At 39.3% G+C, this 23,960-nt stretch overlaps 1 protein-coding gene across 1 annotated transcript in view; it reads right to left on the bottom strand.

Moving 5' to 3' along the window:
• Nucleotides 1-23,960, bottom strand: part of agmo (alkylglycerol monooxygenase) — a 51,087-nt gene that overhangs the window by 10,156 nt on the left and 16,971 nt on the right. Inside the window, exons 4-12 of the mRNA XM_063487470.1 lie at nucleotides 20,536-20,639; nucleotides 19,137-19,232; nucleotides 16,113-16,179; nucleotides 15,843-15,908; nucleotides 12,354-12,433; nucleotides 11,819-11,953; nucleotides 9,597-9,713; nucleotides 6,157-6,239; nucleotides 5,200-5,305 (exon numbers count right to left, since the gene is read on the bottom strand). Coding sequence (XP_063343540.1) covers nucleotides 5,200-5,305; nucleotides 6,157-6,239; nucleotides 9,597-9,713; nucleotides 11,819-11,953; nucleotides 12,354-12,433; nucleotides 15,843-15,908; nucleotides 16,113-16,179; nucleotides 19,137-19,232; nucleotides 20,536-20,639 — 854 coding nt within the window. The remainder of the gene's footprint in view (nucleotides 1-5,199; nucleotides 5,306-6,156; nucleotides 6,240-9,596; nucleotides 9,714-11,818; nucleotides 11,954-12,353; nucleotides 12,434-15,842; nucleotides 15,909-16,112; nucleotides 16,180-19,136; nucleotides 19,233-20,535; nucleotides 20,640-23,960) is intronic.

The following is a 23,960-nucleotide window of genomic DNA, read 5'->3' as shown; positions in this document are numbered from 1 at the left end:
GTCTCATTTTGACCTCTTCAACTCGCACATCCCCATGCACGCCCAAACTTGCCCACTGCATCAAAACAGAGACTATTTAGCTTATGTTTTAGTGTGGAGAATGGGAAATAATAGGAAGCAAAATCTGGTTTGTAGTGCTGGTTAGCAAAGGTTGTGTTGGTGTGACCAGAAAACCCAGAAGTGTGCTGTGAGCACAAATACGCTGGCACATAAGGCTGTTTGTGGCCAGTGTACAGTTATTCATAGCCTTCTTAAATAAATGTCACTCATTTCAAACCTAAATGATTAAACTGTGCAGCCACAGCACAACAGGCTTTGTTTATTTAGATGTTTTAAAATTGTCTATCATGCATGTAAATCTGATAAGCTCTCCAAGCTGACATTAAAGTATAAATGATTTCTTAAACTCAGTATGTTGCGCACAATAAAGTGCTTAAATGTTGACTGTAATTTAAACTTCTATTCTTCTATAGTTTGTGCACCAGAAAGACAAAGATTATATTTATAAGCTGCAATATTTCCTGGTATGTATATGTAATTAAAATTCTATTTAAATGACATAAATTAAAGCAAATTAAAGCTAACAGCACACACAAATACAAATAAATATTACATGCACAGAGAGCTAAAGCTTCCATCAGCCCTGGTTACCAGCTTAGTCTCCTCTGAAGCAGTGAGGCCGTCATGTGAGCCGCACAGACGTGGGTTTGGGCGGGCGAGTGGGCGGCTGGGAGCAAGAGGCAGCCCTGGTTTACAGGTCAAGCCTGCAGCTTTACAAGGGAAATCTCCAGAGCCACTATAAATACCACTGTGAGCTTTAAGGGTGCAGTATATCACACCACTGGTTTTGAAGGACCACAAACCGACCTAGTTTTTGTAGTTTTTTTGTTGTACTTCCCCCTCCCCCTCTCTCAAATGTACAGTGAGTCTGAAGACAATTAAATGTGAATTTACCCCTTTTACATTTCGAGTGACTGTTAATTGACTGGCTCGACTTCAAAACAAGCCCTCCCTCTGTAACAAAGAGCCCGCCGTTCGCCTCACGCGTCAGATCCATATATCACTGAAGTACCTTAAAGTCTGGGGGTGGTTCAACCATATTCCCCTTTGCTGTAGTTCTGAACAAAGGGCACAAACATGTCAGGAACCATTTCAAGTAAATTGTGAGGATTTTCAATGAGCCCCACCTGCAAGCAAGACATTCATTCAGCTCAAACTGATGTACTATGACTTGAAATGAGGCCTAATGATTTGCTTAAGGAAACGGCTGCATAAAACTTACAGCCCTGTCAAAGTGACACAGCCGTGCAGCATGTGCAGCATAAATCACCCCGTTTCGTTGCTCTCGAGGTGATTGGTTATGCGCTTCATTTTAGATGAATTATTATTCACTCAGTTTTATTTCATTTTATGGTGAGAAAAAGAAAAGGTTGGAGAGCCTCGGGTTGTCATTTGAACACCTGAGCGCCACAGATGTGCAGTCAGAGGACATAAAAGCAGCGATTGCAAATCTCACGTGCAAATCTCATCAGCCAGCGCTAGTTAGCAGCAGACGACGTTAATTGGTTCCAGAAGTGTTGCTCTCATTCACACTAGCTGAGACGGCAAGCGGTGAGCGGAGGCAGAAAGCGGGAGGACAAAAAAAAAAAAAGCTGCAAGGGAGGGCAAGTAATGAGAGGTCAGCCGCCTTACAGTTGAGCTGCCAGAGCCAGAAAGGCACGCCAATTTTATGGTCAATTGGGCGACGCATCTGGACTCATAGATCACAGGGCTGCGAGGCTGGACTTAGCACCCAGCTCACACATTTCACACACACAACACAGACCACACAACACACACAATTACAGGCAAACAGGCTAGACACACACAAACCGAAGAAACACGATACATGAGGCATATGCGCATTTAATACCAGAGCTTCACATATTTTTCCTCAATGATTTCATAAAGTAAGGATTTCTAAGTGCTGTACTGTGAAAATCATACCACTGTCATCTTAAGACATATAAGACATATTTTTTTTCTGTCTTGTATTTCCAGTATTTTCCATAGTTAACAAGCTGGAATTAGGCGCCAAGTATATAATCAGACTGTGATGCTAAATAAAACTAGTTTCAACATGCACAGAGATAGAAAACATACTACCACCAGAGAAAGCAATTAGTAAGTAGCCTTAGAAAAACATGCTTATGCAATGATTCACTGTATACCCAGTCTTTATTCTACACCCTAATAACAGACTAATTAGGTGTTGTTGGTTGGACTTTGTGTTTAGACAGTTTCAATGTTGCATATAATGTATTTTGGACAAAAACTGGTTCTCGTTTTCATGCTGAACTATACTTTGATGGAGGGAATTACACATGCGGCCAAACACTATATCAAGCCAAATGAATAAAGGATTTCCACCACATGTAATTATGGTACTTTGAAAAATTATATGAAATAGTTTTTGGAAATTATTCGGAAGGTCACCACATTGAGAATGTGAATATCAAAATGACTGCTGGAAGGTATAAGTTCCATGGGGTATGGGGTATTTAAAAAACCTAAATAAAGAGGTCATGCGATATGACTGGAAGCTCCAGAACAGCTACTAACCTGAGGTTAGTTTGTTTTGTCAACTGCTGTTTCCATGATCTTTGAACCTCAGCTGTTGAGCCAAAAGAAACATAGTAGTACAAACAGCTACAATTTCCTGATGAATGAGCAAAATCAGACTGCGGATGAACAACATCATGCCGTGTGATGAAAAGCTCACACACACACACACACACACACACACCTACACACACGTGAAAAGAGAACTCAAGGTAAGATTTTAGCCAAATTTAAATTGTTCTCTGTCAACAGTGCTGCTTTTAAACATCCATTTTACCATCATGTTTTAGTGCTACTTTTTTTTCTTTTAGCAATAAGGCCATCGCATTTTGCTGATCTGGGCACTCGATTAATACATCAGAATTCATGCTTTGTTTTAACTGGTAACCGCCAATATCTGCAGCTGAAAAAACAACTTCACTGTGGCTAATTAATGTTATTTCCAAGAGTTGGCCAAACTACAAACTTAAAAATGGGTAAACATGGTCTCTGGGACCAGTGCATGTAGACACTCCATCAAAGATTGTTTAACTCGTGAAAGTGACAACACCTTTGTAAGTAATCTAGACGAATACCTCATTTTGAGACAGGGAAATGGCAGCTAGACAGGTGGCTGTTAAGTCAACAGTGCCACCATTATTGTTGCACAACAACTCAAGATAGTGATGATATCACAAAATCAGTGGATAAAATTAAACTAAATTGTTTTGTGGATCAAATGGGCAATGTGAACCAGTTACAACTTACATATCAACTAAGAGCAAACATCATTACCAGAATGTATTAACACCATCAAAGGAATGCATAAAGACAGACCATTATTCACTAATAATCAATTCTGCTAAAAGAAAATGCTAAAGAAAGATGTCGCTAAACCAGCAAATGAACAGCCTTTGAAGTATGCAATACGTATTTGTAATCATAAATTTAGCAGAAACTGCAGTGACTCTAAAGACCAGTAACAGACAGATCAGGGTGCACAGTAGCACATTTTAACAAAGCAGCTAGTAATAAAGCAATGTGTTACTTTGGAAAACAGGGAGATGCAGCAGGAATGAGCAGATAAACTGCTAATTAAATATACAAATCCTCAATAGTTCACCTGTCTTATGAATTGTCACATAACTGCATCTGTGCAACTGACTCAATCCAATTTAGCAGGTCTGATGGGGTTGCCACAGCAACAGAAAAGTATGTGTCATTAGCAGTAGCCAGCCATAAAGCGTGTTGAAGCCGCAGTACGATGACTATTGAATGTTTCTTTCTTTCTGAGGCTGAATTGGTTCCAGTTTGCTGTTTGTTTGTGGAAACAATACGAAGCCCTCAGCATACACTGTAAAAAGAACCAACTTAATTGAATTGTTTCAATTGGTAACACCTAATTTAATTAAGTTCTTTGAAATGAAGTTAATACATTAGATAACACAACTGATTTATCTAATGTATTAACTTCATTTCAAAGAACTTAATTAAATTAGGTGTTACCAATTGAAACAATTCAATTAAGTTGGTTCTTTTTACAGTGTACAGTTTGTGCTAATGTTAAGACCAGAGGAGGTTATGAGCGCTGCAGTGACCGACTCAGCAAAGCATTAGCGACTAATGCACAGTCTGCCTCAGCACTCCGCGAGCCTACTCTGTAACTTTAGGTTGGTTGCCACTTTAAAGCTGAGCTGCCATTTCCTGACACCACATAGAGTTGATCATGGAATATCTAAAGAATTTTCACAAACTGACTTGTTGCAATGGTGGCATCTGTTAAGAATAAATAACCTATTCTCTCACAAATGTTTGCAAAGGCAAACTTCATGGCTAGGTGCTATGAAATCCCTTGAATTCAGAGATTAAGAGATGTGGCCCGATACTTTTGCCTATGGTGTCTGTCGTGGCAGTCCTAGACAAGTTATGTCTAATAATCATAAAAAAAGTGGCAAAAAAGCAAACGAACAGAGTTTTTCCATGAACTGTATGCTTGTTAATATGTGTGTCCTATATTCCAACTCACATGCTGTACACCAGCAGGTGAACTATACTGCAGTAAAAAGAGGCACCAGGTTCATCACAAATTCTGTAAAAGATTGACATCACCAACATCATCATTTGGTTTGTTTTTGTTTGAAGCCTTGAGTTTGGGATTTGGGGGTACTGGGGTGGATCAGTGGACACTTCACTTGTCCATAGCAAGCAGTGCATTGCAATGTAACAAGGCTACAGATCTTACCCTGCATTATTGTCTAGCTTGCTTTGAATTGCTAAATTGCATTATCATGCTGCATAAGACAAGACTTGCAACGAGCAACATGGATTAAATAATCCTCAAGACAGAGCTCACGGATGTGTTTAAGTGTAAGGGCTTTTTTCTTCCCTGCGCACCTATTTATTATTTATATATTTATTCTTTTTAATATTAAATATCAGCCCATCTATTTTTAAAAATGCAGGTTTAAGGTACTTTTGCACTGGCTTCACTTTCCAGATATGAACACCAATTCCATCTTTCATATACGGCACACATATTTGCTTATTATTTAAGTAGAATGAAAAGAAAATCTCAAGTCATGCTGCTTATTTTAAACTGCACACTACAGTTGCACTTACCTCTGTAGGCACTGCCAGTGAAGGTGCGAGGGGCTTCATGTAGTTGTACCTCAGCAATGTCATCATGACGACACAGCGAAATAGCTCCAAGACAGCCGATGATGGCCTGAATGTAAGGACACGTTAAGCAACAACGCATAACTTAGATGGAATAATTGTATTTTAATGTGAGCTAATATCAACTTCCTGTGCTGACCAAATAGAGTTGATGAGGAGAGATTTGATTTGAGATTTGAAGTCAGCTCCAGTGTTGTGGTACTTGCGTCAACTGAATTTAATCTTACATTCACTCACAACAAAGCATGAATAGTAGGAGTGTGTCTTTATGCTGTTTCTGTTTCTTTTAGTGAATTTCACAAGTTAAGTATGCAGAGTTTTATTTGGTAACAGTGAAGAGAAATGAAATGATTCAATGCAAGGTTCATAGTTTAGTTTCTGAAAACAAGGGTACATACTACTGACCACCCCACAGTAATATTAATACTAATGTTCAGACCTTTAACTCTGGGCTGGCAAAGACCTATGGCTCCCAGCCACAGAGATTCTTTGAGAGTTTTTCTTTGACTCGTTCTTGGACCCCAAAAGAGGTTGGGCTATCTAAAAGCAAGCCATTTTCAGAATCATTGAGTTTAAGATGCAAATACATTATTAGGAATTAGCAGCTCAGAAGAGAATAAAGAATAACTGAAGAATAAGTCTAAACAGATAAGTACAATCAACTTGGCATTTTTACTTCAATGCTAATTTTAACAGTCCACATTTTGTAATCCTTCAAATTCAGTCTTTGGATGATTGCCACTCAAAGCTTGAGAACCTCTACAAAAGCCAGAATAGTTCTCCGTCTTGCTTTTCTCTAACCTTTTTTTCCCCCAAGACATTTTTAACTGTCTAGTCTAAATTTTAAATCCTCTAAAAGTCTCTTTGAAAATGAATCCATAACGAAATGTCTGTACTTACCTCTGGTCGATGAGGAACCCCAGAGACGTGAGAGTGAGCAGAACGTAGCCAGTCATACCCAGAATAGTTAACTGGGACAGTATCTAGGATTGAGATACATTTGCATACCATGAGAAATGCGGTCAGGAAAAAATACATTAGATTCAAACCCTTAAATCAATATCATGGCCGGTCAAGTTACGATCACAGGAGACCTTACTGGGAGAGCAGTCATAAACCGCAGAGCTGTAATGCCAACCAAAACATGTCTGACCTTCGGAATAAGTGTACTGGCACACACGATATGCTGCCTCTTACTTTACTCTGACATGCCTAGTTTACATAGACGCTCTAATCATCCCAGATGGGTCTTGACAGGGGACTTGACCACAGTTGAAGAGACTGTAGTTTGAATCCCCTAAATGAAGCCAAAACAACCAACTTTGGAGGAGAAATCCAATGCAGATTCTCACTGACCTTTCCAAGCTATTTGGAACATACACAGAAACGGACTTGCATAAACACAAAGAGTAACGTACGCTCTAATCTGTGTTCTCTAACCTACGGCCTTGGCTAAGGGCAGCCGTTGGAAAGCCATTGTCTCCTGAGGACGCTGTGGGCTGTCAGCTGTGGTTTATATTTCTCTGACACTCAATACAGAGTCTAACAGCCAAATCTCACTGACTGCTCCCATACTGTAAATACCCAGAGGGCTCGCGCTTGCCAACACAAAAATCAACCCATCAACAGGATGCAATAAAACTGTATTTCTATACGTTTATCCAAGTCATAACCCATAAGCTGCCATAAGCGCAATATTACCAGGAGCCTCTTACAGGAACACAGATACAATAATGCTCTCCATGAATCAGACAAGGAAATAATTTGGGCTCAGTCCATCTATGAAGGACTGACAGTCTAGGGTGACCTTCATTCATAGTTTATTAAGGCAGATTAATCACTGCAATGGAGTTCAAGGGCTATGGATATCGTTATTTTTGGTAAGAGGTATAATGAGAGGAGAATTCTTTTGATATCAAAGGTTATGTGAACTTTTCTGTGTCTGATAACCCGAGGGGCTCAGCAGACCAGACGTATTTAGTAACCTAATCTTTTTTTGTTGTTGTTTGTTTGTCTTTCTATCATCCAGGGGGCATGCAGCTGAGACACTACACTAGAGACAAATTCCTCCATAAATCCCTAAGTGTCATCAACTCACATTTAATTTCCAAGAGTTTTTAAAGAAACACTTTGTGCTTCTTTTGTCATGGTAATTTTTCAAGTGATCAACTGACAACTTGTAGCAATATCAGCAGAGGTCAGAAATGACAGTTAACATCTGGTGGCAGCACTGTAAGGACTGATTGTGTTATGTTGTCTCTTGAGATGAGCAAATTAACTAATTACTCAGGCCATTATTGACGAAGACTGATAAAACAGGAAAAAAAACCAAACCAAAAAACAGTGCCAGTAACATGTAATAATGAATCAGGTATCAGGTAGATAAACATGATTCCTGTTATAGTGAACTATTTTAAGGAGAGTGTGTTTCCAGCAAACCATTAAATGGGATAAGAAAATAACACACCTGTTAATGTAAAGTAACAAAGACAGCTCTACAAACTACATCATCCAAAGTGACCACACACCTGAATAAACTTCTCTTCTAAAGTAGTCTCAGCATTTTATATTTTGTAGAACTGATTGCACTCTTACCACAGTACATTTCAGATTTTTGAAGGTAGATACATGAGCATGGGGGCAGATCTGACTGTACTGTGGTGGGAAAAAAGAAAAAAAAGCCTTCATTTAAAGGCTCCAAATGGGACTTTATGCCATGAAGCTTCTGGCGTACAGCTTTTGTGCTGATGTTAATGCCTGGCGGTTTGGAAGTCTCTAGTTATTAAGTCAGTTATTGAGAGCATTGGTAACTATTACATGCACTCTTATATGCACTCTTCAACTTTACAGTCTGCGTTGCAGCTGTTCTGAAATACTTCACAATACCACAATCTGATCGTGGAATATCTAGCAGAGTAGAAATCTCAAAAATTGACTTGTTGCATCAGTGGATCCTATTATATTAGCAAACTAATTCAGTGAGCTCTTTAGAACATTTCTTGTAAAGACACAGTGCACTTATTGCTTTATTTTATACACCTGTGGCAATGCTATTGAGAACACCTTAATTCAGAGATTAAGCAGTGCAGCTCAGTACTTTTGCTCAAATAGTGAATATTTTTGTACTTTTGGTAATTTGCAAAAACTTCAAAAGAGTGAAAGCAAAACCTGTTTTTGTGCATGTGTGTGTGTGTTTCACTTTTGGTCTGCTGGGTAGAAATGCCCAAACATACTTTAAATGAGAAAAGGTTCTGATGGTCAATTTCCCTCACTGCCTCTAATAATAACTGTTTAAAATACGTACATGTAAAGCATACACACTGGCCTGATGATGATGTAATTGAAGAGTAGCTTCACTTGTTTGAAATAGCCATGTTTTCATGACTTCGAATTAACACAAAGCACATAAATTGTCCGGCAGCGTGTCTTCAATTGTCAAGCTAAATAAGCAGCTAGCGAACATGTGGGTATAAATACATAAGAGTGACATGATTTATTGTTGGGCCAAGGAGCTCACTTTGTTATTTTCCCTCCAAGTCTGATTGCTGCATCCTGAAGGCTATTTGGTTTGGGAAATGGTTGACTCGACAATTAAGGCGTTTGTGTTCACTGCTGGACCACCAGCTGGTTTTTCGTTCGCCAAAAGGGAGGGGATCCCTCGATGCTGCAGAGGAGGTGTGTGTGCTTGTGTGTGAGAGGTGACCACAACTGACAGAGCCCCATGGAGGTAGCGATCAGGGGGAAAAAAAAAAGAAAAAAGAAGGAGACAGGGCATTTTATTTAGAGTTTGAAGAGGTTGGGTGTGACAGCACTTTCTGGCTAACCAAAACTGTGCCTGGGGGAAAAATCCTTCCAAAGATAACTGCTAGGGACGTTCTTTTCTTTCTTTTTTTTCCTGAAGGAGGAGGAAGGGGGTCTTTTGGCTTGTTGGGTGGAAAATAATAGACAAGGTTGCTTTAAAGGGGAATGCTGATCCGTCATTCTGTCATGATGTTAGACACAGCTAGTCTTTTTCTGCTGGCTAAGTAGAGGACTCTGCTCCATTATGGACCAACCACAACAAACTGGATAACTGGATGAATCAGTGTTGGCAAACAAACATGTAAACTCAGATAGTCTTAAATTAGGAACTCTGGACCACCTTGTCATACTTTGAGGGATTACAGTAGCCTAAACATATCAATAGTTAGTCTAGACTAAGCTACCCCAGATTTAATCCTATATATCTGACAAATCCAACTAAAAAAGGGAATGTAAAGAACTCTATGAAGGGAACTGAAGTGTCACCCTCCAAATAAAGTTTAATAACAATCATTTTGTCTAATGTGACAAATACATACCATCTTGTTTTCAAACAAATCATGGTAAGTCTTCAGCACCAGCAAGAAATGTATGACTGCATAAATTTGTACAGGCAGTGACCAGCTGGGATTATGAGGCACTTCCTTTCCGGTAACCTGTGAATGGAAAATAAACATGTTTAATTCCCCGAACCCTGATATTTTTGAACAGTTTCTCACAGCTAACATGGCTTAAATACCAATTTTACCCTGATGGTAACAGCTTTAATGTTATGCTGTCATTTGAATTCAAAACTAGTACCCCAAATCCCCAAAGCTTCTAAAAACATCATGTAGGCTATTATTTCTGACTCAAAAAACAACTGAAGCCATTAACCAGTGACACATTACCCCACATTCACAGAAGCCTGTGAATAGTTAAAATAGTTCAGATGGTAGAACATGCACCAAGACTATTCACAGGCTTCTTCGTCCACACACACAACAACACGTCTGCTTTATGATTGTGGCATTATCACAATAGTCTAAAAATTTCAGATTAATAATCAGTAAATTAATTTTCTCAGATGTTATGTTTACATGTTTTGTACACAAAGTTATAGTCACCCATGCCCAAGCAACGTACCCCTGTACAACTGCATGCTTGGGCATTTGAGGCATGTTCATTAACATTTCTGTGTTGAATTAGTGACACACAGGTACTGACAGCAATGCTATGTTAATTTTTAATAACATTAGATGTACGGTGTTAGGTCAGTATATAGGTTTGATTATTTGCTACACCTCACGTTAGTTTGCCTTAAAATGATACGCATAGCTCCCATTGGACAAAGAAAAAGACGACTTTAAGGGTACTATGACATGCACCAGAACATAAACAACAACAGACTCTTTTCACTGTTCTGTTGAACAAATAATGAGCTAAGCGGTCCAGTCGTCTCATATTAGGTTAACAGACTGGATTAAAGGAAACCGTCTGCAACCACCACACTTTCTTCTCTAAATGCATGTCACCATTTTGCAGCATGTTCAGATATGTGCATGAATCATTTCCAGCAAATCATCTGAGTCATGCATGACAAAATTATTCTCTACCAGTAATAACAGAAACAAAGAAAATGCCATTTGTAGAATGCAATTGCACCCAGTGGCTAACTCTGAGAATATGCCATGTATAAACACTGCATGCAGGTGGTGAAAAAAAAACAAAAGGATATGATAAAGATGGGAAAAGATGCTAAACTTTAATTAAAAAAAACAAAACAAACAAACTTGTAAACCCACCCAATGTGCCTTTCTTCAAAAAGACCTTTTCTTACTTTAGTATCCTACTAGTGGAATTTCAGAACTGGTGAAAATTAGCTTGTTGTTTTCCATTTACAAAGTCATCCAGGATTTATTGGGTGCAGCGGTTTCCCTTAAACACTGAGGAATATCTGAGTCCTTCTGTAAGAATTCCCTGAGTCATTTGACCTGTTTTTCCCTTCTGTCCAAGACAATAAGTAATTAAGCCCTGAGGGCTTTATGGGAATGAAAAATAACTGGCCAATCAGCAATGCCTGTTTCTCATTCAGGGGGTTTCCCAGGATTTTGAGGAACCAAACCATCACATGTGGGTTCCCCCTCAAAATCCCATCCCCAACCCTGTAGATATTCCAGTCTGCTGCTCTGCTTATTCTCAGAGTTGAAACACGTTGAACCCTTTTTCCTCTTTCACTCCCCTCTTTTTCCTCTTTCCTTCACCAGCAGATATCAAGAAGTAGCCGCCTACATAAAGCCTTTCAAGATATTTCAGTTAAGTTCCAGCTCTGACCATGTTTAGAATTACCCTGCTGGGTTTAAAGAGCCAATTTAATCGTAAAGTCAAAGGGGACTTTTTTTTTTGCAGTCTGAAGCATGAGGGAACTAAATATGTGACACCATCAGCGTTATTTCAAAGCTAACCACCGGGGCATTCAGCTGGAGCCTGTATTTCTTTCTGCATACACACAAAGTCACGCACACACATGCACATTTACGCTAAACTGCAAGTGGTTTTATTCACGCAGACTGTGTTTAAAGACGGTGAAACTAAACTTATTGTGTCGCCTCTACAAAGGCTTTGCAGCTTTTATTTGATGTGGCAGTTTCTTGTAAAACTGGCAGAATATACGAGTCCTTCAATAAGGAATGCTCTGAGTCATTTAGGCCTGTGTGTTGTGTCTGTCAAAATGATGGGTAATGAAGCATGAGGGCATTTTGTCCTTAGAAATGATGCAAACCTTTGGATTGTCATTGTGGTCACCCAGCCGACGTTTACCAGGTTTCCAACTTGGACCGTTGAGGAAAGTTGACAGTTTGTTGCTGATAGCTTTGTAGGTTTTGGATTTCTTCCACAAATACAAGTAGTAATGCAACTAAAAGAATAAAATACAACCAAATTAGACATTAATAAATAATCAAACACTACATTTAACTGATGAATGCTAAAAAAGGAATAGCAATAATCCTAGAATGAATGTTTCTATTTTCTTTGGGCAGAACATTGCTCATGCAGTGCTCTGCCAACAGTGATGGCAGCAAAAATAATCATAACATCCACCTGGCATTACATTTTATTGGGCTCTTTCACCTCAACTGGGCAGTTTGTTTAGAGTAGAGTCATAATGTTATGGTTACAAAATGGCCACTCGGCCAGTGAGGGAAACATGAGCTCACACCTCATCTACCAAAGGTGTTTATACCCAGATGGAGGTGAGCTGCTTGACCGATGGCCAACTTGTGGTAGCCACATCAATGATGAAAGATGAGACTAACCTGCACATAGAGGATTTCAAATCTTTTGATGGGGAAAACCAGGCCGTACACGACTTTGTCGGCTTCTTGAGCAAAGGTACCTGGGGATGGTATAAATAGTGGTGTGCAAAACAAAGTGATGTGAATAAATGCCTCAAACTTCTATTCCTGTTATTTATTCCTAAAACTTGAGGTAATACATTAAGGTTTAAAAGTTTAAGATGTTTAAGTATCCAGCAAAGAAAACGTGTCACCAGAAAGACAAACATGAAATGAATCACGTTTCTCTTGTTATTAGCATTTTCTTCATCTTTAAGCTATTTGTCCCTCCACCCAGCTGCTAAATGCTCCACGTTCACCAGCTTTTCATTGATTTTATCTGTTGTTCACTTGACCAAGACAATAAAACTGAAGTGTAAAATGAAGATGAACTAAAAGATGCTAAAACTCTGAGAGGGTTAGTGACAGACAGTGGTTAACAAAGGTTAATTCGGCCTCCAGTTTAACAGTGAAAATGCTACCAAGGGAATGTAGAAACGTTCCTATGAGTCACTATCCTTTGCATAAACTGACTTTTCTTTGAACATATACCCTGAAAACAATAAGGTACTATAAAAATACCAGCAACATCTATTCAACATCTATAAAACTACAGAGAAGTGGGTCTCTCATGATTTAAACAGATACCCTGCACAGACATTTGCTGCAAACTGTTTTATTTTCATCACTGTAGTATTTGGTGATACCTTAATTTTTCAAGCCCAAGCATCACAGGTACAGTGGCTTGCAAAAATATTCGGCCACCTTGGACTTTCCCACATTTTGTCACATTACAGCCACAAACATGAATCAATTCTATTGGAATTCCACGTGAAAGACCAATACAAAGTGGTCTACACGTGAGAAGTGGAACGAAAATCATACATGATTCCAAACATTTTTTACAAATAAATAACTGCAAAGTGGGGTGTGCGTAATTATTCAGCCCCCTGAGTCAATACTTTGTAGAACCACCTTTTGCTGCAATTAAAGCTGCCAGTCTTTTAGGGTATGTCTCTACCAGCTTTGCACATCTAGAGACTGAAATCCTTGCCCATTCTTCTTTGCAAAACAGCTCCAGCTCAGTCAGATTAGATGGACAGCATTTGTGAACAGCAGTTTTCAGATCTTGCCACAGATTCTGGATTGGATTTAGATCTGGACTTTGACTGGGCCATTCTAACACATGGATATGTTTTGTTTTAAACCATTCCATTGTTGCCCTGGCTTTATGTAGAGGGTCGTTGTCCTGCTGGAAGGTGAACCTCCGCCCCAGTCTCAAGTCTTTTGCAGACTCCAAGAGGTTTTCTTCCAAGATTGCCCTGTATTTGGCTCCATCCATCTTCCCATCAACTCTGACCAGCTTCCCTGTCCCTGCTGAAGAAAAGCACCCCCAGAGCATGATGCTGCCACCACCATATTTGACAGTGGGGATGGTGTGTTCAGAGTGATGTGCAGTGTTAGTTTTCCGCCACACATAGCGTTTTGCATTTTGGTCTCATCTGACCAGAGCACCTTCTTCCACATGTTTGCTGTGTCCCCCACATGGCTTGTGGCAAACTGCAAACGGGACTTATGGTTTTCTGTTAACAATGGCTTTCTTCTTACCACTCTTCCATAAAGGTCAACTTTGTGCAGTGCACGACTAATAGTTGTCCTATGGACAGATTCCCCCACCTGAGCTGTAGATCTCTGCAGCTCGTCCAGAGTCACCATGGGCCTCTTGGCTGCATTTCTGATCAGCGCTCTCCTTGTTCGGCCTGTGAGTTTAGGTGGACGGCCTTGTCTTGGTAGGTTTACAGTTGTGCCATACTCCTTCCATTTCTGAATGATCGCTTGAACAGTGCTCCGTGGGATGTTCAAGGCTTGGGAAATCTTTTTGTAGCCTAAGCCTGCTTTAAATTTCTCAATAACTTTATCCCTGACCTGTCTGGTGTGTTCTTTGGACTTCATGGTGTTGTTGCTCCCAATATTCTCTTAGACAACCTCTGAGGCCGTCACAGAGCAGCTGTATTTGTACTGACATTAGATTACACACAGGTGCACTCTATTTAGTCATTAGCACTCATCAGGCAATGTCTATGGGCAACTGACTGCACTCAGACCAAAGGGGGCTGAATAATTACGCACACCCCACTTTGCAGTTATTTATTTGTAAAAAATGTTTGGAATCATGTATGATTTTCATTCCACTTCTCACGTGTACACCACTTTGTATTGGTCTTTCACATGGAATTCCAATAAAATTGATTCATGTTTGTGGCTGTAATGAGACAAAATGTGGAAAAGTTCAAGGGGGCCGAATACTTTTGCAAGCCACTGTATGTCTGCATGTTCTCAGTTATGTAGGCCATGGTAGTCTTAAGCATTTGAGTTGAAAGGAACAGGATTTCTTTTCAAGTTCATGAAGAGGTTTCACTTCTCATCTGTGATGTTTCTCTGGTTCTAAAAACTGATGGAGTCCCAGGTATTTCATTCCTAGTGGACTGTCAGCCGCAGACATACTGATACACTTCGTATCCTCAAAGGAGTGCCTCTGAATGTTCATATTTTGGACAATGACAACAATTTGAGAGGAGGCCATCTATTTCTACTGTGAGCCATCATCCCCAAATTGAAGCATACGACACCAAATGTTCCCCACCTATAAGTCACAGTCTTGACATCCCTTTGCAGGCATTTCAACCCCCACTCAAACTTTGAACCAGATGACCTTAACTTTTATGGCTGTGTGGCATGGCAATGTCTCAGACTCCACATCTTTACTCCTGTGAGCATAATGACCCATGCCTGGGTTCACAGCCTTACTCGTGTAGACTCACAATCACTCTCAGGACCACCTCCAAAGGGACAACCTCAATATGGGTCTCCAATAGTTTTTGAAACTAAAGAAAATCAGATGAGAGGTAAAGTGTCTTCATAAACCAAAAGAATTTCAGTTGTTCTGAACTCAAGTAATCAAGACCATCACAGACACAAGAAACTAACAACACCTGGAAGACTTTCATGGTACAGAAAGTCCATCATACAGAAATTTGATCATAACTAAAGTATTTCACCTGAATGTTTTGAATCTTTGAAGGGAAAGTTCCGATTTCAAATTTTAGAAAAAATCTATAGAAATACAGTTTGGCGTGCAAGGGTTGCTATGCAATTTTGTGTATTTGAAGTCTGTGTGGCTAAAAATAATGCATGTCAACAGCAGCTATAAATGGTATAATCAGTGCAAGAAGAACCATTTGCCTTTTGCACAAAACAGATGTGGGGGCAGCACTGGTGGCATTAAGAATTAATCCCATTGTAGGAATTTTATTATTTTGGAACAGATACAAATATTGATACAACTCAGTGGTGATCCAGTTGTCACACTCTACAAATGCCATCACAGACTAAAAGTCACACTGTCATAAATAAAGTACATTCACTTGCATCCAAAAGAAAAACAATCAGAAGCAAATACAAATGACTTACCAAATAATCTGTCCCAAATAATCAGAATACCACCATAGTTCTTGTCAATGCAATAAAGGTTCCGCCCTGTTGAGTTTACATTCGTGAGGTTGCTGTATTACTTATTCACATTTTAAAAAAATGTCTGTTATCTCAGTGATATATAAACATTTTCAGAATTAACTCTGATCCATAAAACATCTCCAACATGTCTAATCATTCAATCTTTCAGTCCTTATGCAATGTTTGATGTAAACAGCATAAGGTTCGATAAAATTACCGTCCTCTTACCATGATGAACTCTGTGGTGTTTTGGAGTGTTCAAGATCCACTCCAGAGGTCCAAGGTCTCTGATTAACTGAAAGAAAGACATAAAATCAACTTTAAAGTAATAACCACTTACATTTTCCTTATACAAATTTAAATACAAATAAACCGTCTTTACTTGGTTTCCCAGTGACAGCACTGAAGTGTTTAATTTCTTTTTGTTTCTTTTATCCTCCAGTAAAGACAAATTCAGACAATAACCCTAACTTATTATTTTCCATCTCCCAGAGAAACCAGAATGAAATAGTTGTTGCTGTTATTACCACTAGTCCAACTGCCTGTTTGTCGAAACACTAGAATAATCACTCTTCTTCCATCTGGTCCCATTCAGACATCTCAATGTAAAGTCTGCTGTCATTAACATCTGTGTGTATGTTGAAGGGCGGGGAGGTCCCAAAACAGAGCCATAGCACCAAATATATATTACTTTACATGTAATAACAATCCTGTTTGGAATGAAGTGGACAGAAAACCCTTTCGCTGCAGTGGGTAAACTCACGAAGTTTCATCTTCTGGAGAGCAGGAATGCTACAGTACTGTAAGTGAAGGCATCTGGTATAACTGGTCTGATGGTGGCAGCACAGAAGTATTCATGTAGCTACCACAAAGAAAACTGTCAATGATCACAATGAATTTTTCACCCAGAAGGCGCCCAGGAGGCATCCTTGTCAGATGCCCGAACCACCTCAACTGGCTCCTTTCAATGTGGAGGAGCAGCGACTCTACTCTGAGCCCCTCCCGAATGGCCGAACTTCTCAACCTATCTCTAAGGGAGAGACCCCGCCGGAGGTACCATAGTGGTCAGGTGCATTGTGAGCCGGGTGGTGGCCAGGAGCAGAGGTCCTGGGGGGCCGATACCCAGCTACCAAGACTGGCCAATGGAAATAATTTGGGCAAATCTTTAAATCCAAACTAGTACCAAAAAAAATTAAATATTCCAGCAAACTGCTGTTGGAAGCCTTACTATAGCTGTCAGAATCACTTTCAAATATTCATAACATCCATAATTACATTTGTTGCCCTGATTAACATGCTCAAAAGAGTTAATTTCTCCAATAAATAATATTATTTATGGCGATGTTAGCACAACAACTTCAGTGTTGGAAAAAAAGACTTTGTGGCAATAGCAGAAAACTCCTGACAATGGTTAAAGCCATTGTTACACACACACACACACACACACACACACACACACACACACACACACACACACGGTCTAGTCCAACACCCATAAGGTTTAAACCATCAGGAATACATTTTGTGCAAATTATCCATTTTTTGTTGGAAGGTACCAAACTGATTCATCCGTGAGTCATTATAGATTAAAGAGGTCACACTGAGCATATTTCACACAGTTCATGTTTCTCTTTTGGTTGCAAGTCATATTTCGATGGATCACATCAGTATGACAGACGGAGAAATGTGCACGGTTGGACAGAATTTCTCTGCGATTCATTATTTCCACATAATGGCTGCGCCTGGCAGCCGAGCGTGAGAGTTTTATCTTGAATGAAAGGGGTCTCCACCACTTCACTCCAGCTCTGAAGCTGCAGCGAATAGTGAGCCAGTAAATTATATGACATCAAAAAAAAAAAAAAAAAAAAAAACCACCCTCTAGAGGAGGCATAAATTACATCGCTCAGAAAATTGTGACTATTACGACTGTTCTCACTAATAGTGCACTAAAAGATCGAGGGCGTTCCAAATCCATTCATTCCCTCTAACGATTGTGGGGATTGTAAAAGTGATACTCTCAGTCACTTTAAAAGGCAGACAGAATGGTCATGCTTCTGTTTGGAATATTTCATAAAATCTCATTATTTTTTATTGAATACAGGCTCCACTGCAACATGGAGTCCACAAAAGTCTGGCTTAACAGACAGATTAGCACCGGCACAGAGAGACAGACAACTTTACAGACTTTTTGTTCCTATTGATTCTTTAAACAACAATCACATTAATTCAGGTAATACTAATCAGGTAGTGCTACATGCTGCCTGAAAATATTTTATAATTGCATCATAGATGCAATACCTCTTTGACTAAACAATGAAGTTGCAGCCATGTTACTGAATTATGCCATTGAATAATTGACAAATAAGCATTTTTCCAGACATTATGTCACCATAGATAAACAGAACTTTGATATTTTGGATATAAACTGACGAAAAACTACCCTGAATTGAAATCTGCACAAGAATTCCCCAACGGTAAGGTGATTGTCTGCCAGTTTTCAACATGCAATTTCTATAGCCAGGTGACCAATTAATGTCTATTTAGATAATGCTTCTAAATGACTGCTCAAAAATGTCTGAAGGCATTTAGAGTCTGTTATAGAACCAAATATAACCTGCAAAAATGTTTCATTTCAGCACTTAATTGTACCTCGTTGAAATTTCGTTATTGTTAGAAAAGGAATTCTTACATATGTACTAAAATATTTAGCTTCAAAGTAACAGCTGTTCTTACAAGCTGCAAACAAAACGATTTAAAAATATTGCAACTTTAACTCTGAAGGCAAACGTTCTCCTTTTTGGGAATGTTTCACTTTTTTAAGTTTCACTACTCCTCAGAAAGTAGGTAGCAGGTGTTTGCAGACAACTCTAGATCTTCCATGAAAAATTACTATTAACCTACAAGCAACCACTCAACCAGGCAGGGAACGCACTTTGATGATGACATACATCCAGAGTCAGTAATGATTTAGATTCAGTTTAAGGGAAAAAAAATATATACATAAAAACATAACAAGTGAGTCGTTAGGATAGTGATAGCCGTTTTTAATAATCCAAACCTTTAAACAGTAATAGTGTCATCTTTATAATGTACTGATACCAAATCTCTCATAAATACACACCTAGTGAAAACGTAAGCAAACAATATGGACAACTACCATGGGTTAGTATTAAAATCAGGCCCTTGTTTTGGCATTTTTCACAGAAAAAAAAAAAACACATACACTGTTGAATGAGCCTGTTTGGCATTTACCTCAGTATGGATCCAGAACTGGTAGAGCAGGTTTAATTGTATGTGAACAGCGAATATGGATGGAGGTACAGCCAGAGCCATCGGCAAATAGAAAACCTGAAGAAAGAAAGATTTCAACAGAAATCTTATGGAACCATAGTACAATGTGACAGGGTCCCAATAACACAGGTTTATTGCTCCAATAAGGTGGAACTACAAGCCTGTTTTTGCTAAATGATGCTCAATGATGCTTTTATTATTTTCCTGACTGACTAAGTTAAACAAAAGTAAAACAATCCAGGTAACAATGTCCTGTAGGTTTTAGTGTTTATTATTCAAAAGTGAATAAAACTCTCTCCACAGTCAGAGATTTGAGCCTTGAAACTTTCAAAGATTTAAGTGTAACACTTTAAATTAATATTTCTATTCCATCTGTTGTTATTTATTTTAATTTTTAAATGTAGCACCAAATCCCAATAGTCAGTTGCCTCAAAGTGCTTTATATTAGAAGTTAAAAACCAAACAAAAATAACAACAACAACGTCATTTATTCTGCAGTCAAAATCAAAAAAGGTTACAAATACAGTATACAATCTTAGAAAAGACTACTTTAAAATAGCTGGTTTCTGTGGCTTTTAGTAAACATTACTCAAACAGAAGTTGGGAGTCCATTTGTTGGGGACATATTTCGGGCAGATTTGGTGGTCAAGAGTCTTTAGAGCAGTTGGACTGCACTTGAGTAAATGAGTCAAACTCCAAGTCCACTGTGATCAGAAGAATCACGTTATCTAGTACCAAAGTGTGACTAGATTTGTTTTTCATTGTTTTTGGACATTGAGGCAGCTCCAGGGCACAGAGAAATTAAAAAAAAAACCCATTAAGTTGTGGATATGCAGACAATATTCGTTAGAGCATTTCAGTCGTTCATCATCCAATGTTTCCCATGAAACTACACTGTATTCTTGTTGTTAGCAATGACACTTGATGCACCCAGGCTTAAATTAAAAACGTATGTCACAATGAAATCAACTGACTCTCCAGTGAAGTCTTCATCTCATCAACCTAAAACTACTGCTGGCACAGGCGGTAGTCCATGTTCTACTGTCCAGCTGTGCAGGTCTGCACCTGGCACAGGTTCTGTTTAGAGTGGCCTTCCAGCTCAGAGCAGGTTTCTACACCACAAGCAGTAAAAGATGCAGTCCGCTACAGTGGACTTGGAGTTTGACTGTGGAATGAGAGACTCTTTGGAGATAGCTAGTTACTGTAGTTAGCCGAATCTCGTTTTTCGAATTACAACTGTCTAATACTGTAACTTATATTTGAATGCAATCATGTTGTTCTATTAGAAAAAAAAAATCTGTGTGTTTAAAACAAAGGCTATCACTTGAAACATCCTTTAAAAGAATGAATATTGTCTTACCCATGAGGTAAACGGCTGGGTGACAGATTGTCTGAGGGCAGTGGTAAGGTTGTAGTACTCTGAACTGTGATGAACCTGGTGAGCAGCCCAAAGGACAGCAACCTCTGAAGAGCAATCATACACACACACACATTGTTAAAGATTAGACAGCAGCCATGTAGGCCTCTATATACAATTCATGCACTAGCCTTAAAGCCTCTCAGTACAACAAATGATTTATGCCAATCAAACCCTGCTCAATCCCCAAATAAGCAACTATACACTTTTATCCCCAGGAGGAGCCATTTTAACCTTGCTTCTGGCCAGCTGTGAAGAAAACCTGAGACCTGAGCCTAGCTGGTCATAAGGGGGTAGGGATTTCAGGCTATTATGACTATGGGGGTATTTGGCTGCAGCTGGTTAGCGTCCAGCTTGATGTCCCAGTGCTCCAGTTTACATTCCTCTGCTGTGTTGTGATACTTGCTACATTAATATCTGTGTTACACTTCATTTTAACATCCAAAGGGAACATGCTTGTTAAGTTTCACTGGATCTCCAGACCGTTTCCGGACCACCCCGTCTGGTCTGTGCTTTTTGGCACCTCCTGGCTACTTTGGCTTCTGCTGCTGTACAAGGAGAATAGTAACCTTCAAATACTTCAGAACCACATAACCCTATATGCAGACTATATATGGTAATATATTCCTTATAGTAAAAGCCCCAGCGATTAAATTAGGTTTGAGTTTCATGTGGCAGGCTTGTTGTGTAATGCGATTACATTTGAGTTAAATTAGGCATTAGGATGTGTGAATGTGGTCACATTAGGGTGGTTGAAAATTTTAAAAAAAAAATCTCAGCTTAGAATTGGCTCAAATGACACTTTATATTGTTTTTTTTTTTTTTTTAATTAATCCAAATGTTTTCTCATCACGAAATTTGACACTTGAGAAATGCTCATATCTTTTCTGTCTAGGTTCACCAACTCTTTGGAATTCCTAGGACTTCTACATTGACTACATTTGATTAGTCAATCTTCATCTAAGACTTTCACAGCCTGAAGCCTGTCACAGCTGACACAGATGGCTAAATTAGAGCAGCAATTAACCTGAGCATGCCCCTAGTGTGGCTACAATGCAACCTTCACACAGAACAGAATATTCAGACCAGGAACCTTGTTGTCAAGGGAACTTTGTCAAGGTGAGTGGTAAGAGAGTGGAGGAGCATGGTGATCTGTTCTAACACATTTCTAATCAGTGACAGTGAGGCAGAATTCAGTTTCAGAAAACCTCAAGTGAAAACTACCGCTCCTGAGCAAAAGTCCACACCACTCGTATTTAACAGGGTTATTGCTGGACTTCAGCAGGTGTGAGAATAAATGTCACAGACTGTTTTTGGAAGTGTCATGTATCGTGTTAAACGCCATATTTTGGATCGACTCAAAATGGAAGCAACAGGGTTGGATTTTGTTTCAAACTTTATTAAACCTAAGTGCCACTGAAATCTGCTGATGAGGCAGAAGAGAGAAGTGTGGGAGGAGAGGAAGAGGAAAGGAGAGTGACTGAACTACAACAGTCAAGCACAAAAATTATGATATTTCTTCCGCTCTGAACCATAGGGTATTCAAAGATGAACTGTCCTGCTAAGAGACATATTCAGAGGATAATCCAGCCTTTGTTCAATTCCAGCAGCCTGAAGCTCTTGCTTTTTTTCTTCTAACTGGAGTCATGCTTGGCGGGGTTCAAGACTAAGGGCGGCTAAGATTGATGTTTGTTGTCATTGATAGGAAGTTGGAACAGCTAAGCTTCACTGCAAGCCCATGTCCTCATCTCTGGACTCGGCGGGACACTGCATAGTTTGGCAGGGTCTATTCAGGAGGGAAGCCCCGTTAATGGTGAGAACCAGTGCCACAGAGCCCACGTTCCCAGCAAGAGCACAGAAATGCTGAGGACGGCCCTTCCATCTGTCCTCCAGTGAGCCTTAACTCAGGATTTCTCAGGAACAACAAGGATGAGTGCATACTAATCAGGTGATGGACATTTATGACACTTTTTTACCACACCCACAGGAGATACATGTTTGTGACTGTCAGTTCCCCAGTAAACTTGGGAAACCTAAACGTGCCACTGCTTTGCTCAACTGTTTAACCCCTAGCGCATATCAGTGTAACTGCAGGCACCAAAAGCAGTTGTAATCTTATTTAGTTCAATTTTATTTATTGTCAGAACGTACAATATTAGAGCAAAAACAACCTCAACAACCAGATAATCCCCTATGTGAAGGCACTTGGTATAAATAGGGTGGTAGTATCCCCCACCCCCACTCCAGCAGAACCAGTTTCAGGGCGAAACAATCAACTGTCACGGGTGTGAAATAGATGGGTAATAAAAATGTAGCATTTTTTTTTTAAAGTTACGATTGTGGTATGCAATAGTAGTTTCACTTATGTGTGCTTATGAGTGTTCAGTACATTGGAAGTCTGAGTAGGCTGAACCTATAGCAGCACAACTAAGAGATGGTTTAGGGTCAAATGGTTCAACCCCAACTAAGCTTTATTAAGGGTTTTAAGCCAAATCATAAAAATCAAAAAGGGGCTCTCTGTCTTGAACCCAAATTAACAGATATTTAAAAGGGGACGTTAGCAGAAAAGCTAAAGAAACTAAAAGATAAAGCAAACCTTGCAATAACTGGAGAGGGGGTGGGGGCATTTCTCCTGAAGCCCTCTTCTCTTTTCTAAGACACTGCTACCACATAAGTATGGCCACAGCACATGGTTCATATGCGTTAAAACTAAATCAGTGTTCAGGTTTAATAACTCCATGGTTAAATAGTTATCTGAATAATGCAAAGCAAGACTTTATTCCTTTGTTACTACTCACCTGATGTGGTACCCCCCAAAAAACAAACAAAACAAAACAAACAAAAAAAAAAACCCAAAAGACTCACTGGTAATAAAGGCATTTTTGAACTTTGAAACATTTTTCTAAAAGATTGATTAATTAGTTAACTTAAGTTTGTAATTTAAACAACTCACGATTTAAGATTAAAAATGGTAACGGATTTTGGGCTCTTTGCTACCATGCTAATGGAAGCCTGCTAACAGACTGAGAATAGCAACACTTATAACGTGATGTTTAATAGGTAAGCAAATGCTAAAAAGAGGGTTTCAACTATGGCATATTTATACCTATTAGTGCAATAACTAATGGGTACTAAAGACCAAATATTGCTAAGGATGAAAGTCTCAAACTTGGAAAGTATTAGAGGAAGTGAAATTTTCACCTGGGTCAGGGTCTCAAAGTCATAAACATTAATCCAGTGTGTGATAAAGTCAATTTTAATAACACTCACTCGTGTCATTTTATTTGGGAAAGAAAGTGTGATGGCAGAGTTTGTCTTCTATAGTCATGTGAACCTGAGCAGGAGCAGAGGAAGCCCAACCAGCTGGC

The sequence above is a fragment of the Pelmatolapia mariae genome, linkage group LG10_11, assembly GCF_036321145.2.
Source record: "Pelmatolapia mariae isolate MD_Pm_ZW linkage group LG10_11, Pm_UMD_F_2, whole genome shotgun sequence".
Lineage (NCBI taxonomy): Eukaryota > Metazoa > Chordata > Actinopteri > Cichliformes > Cichlidae > Pelmatolapia > Pelmatolapia mariae.
Note: the sequence above shows the minus strand (reverse complement) of the source record. Positions and strands in the feature narration are given on the sequence as shown.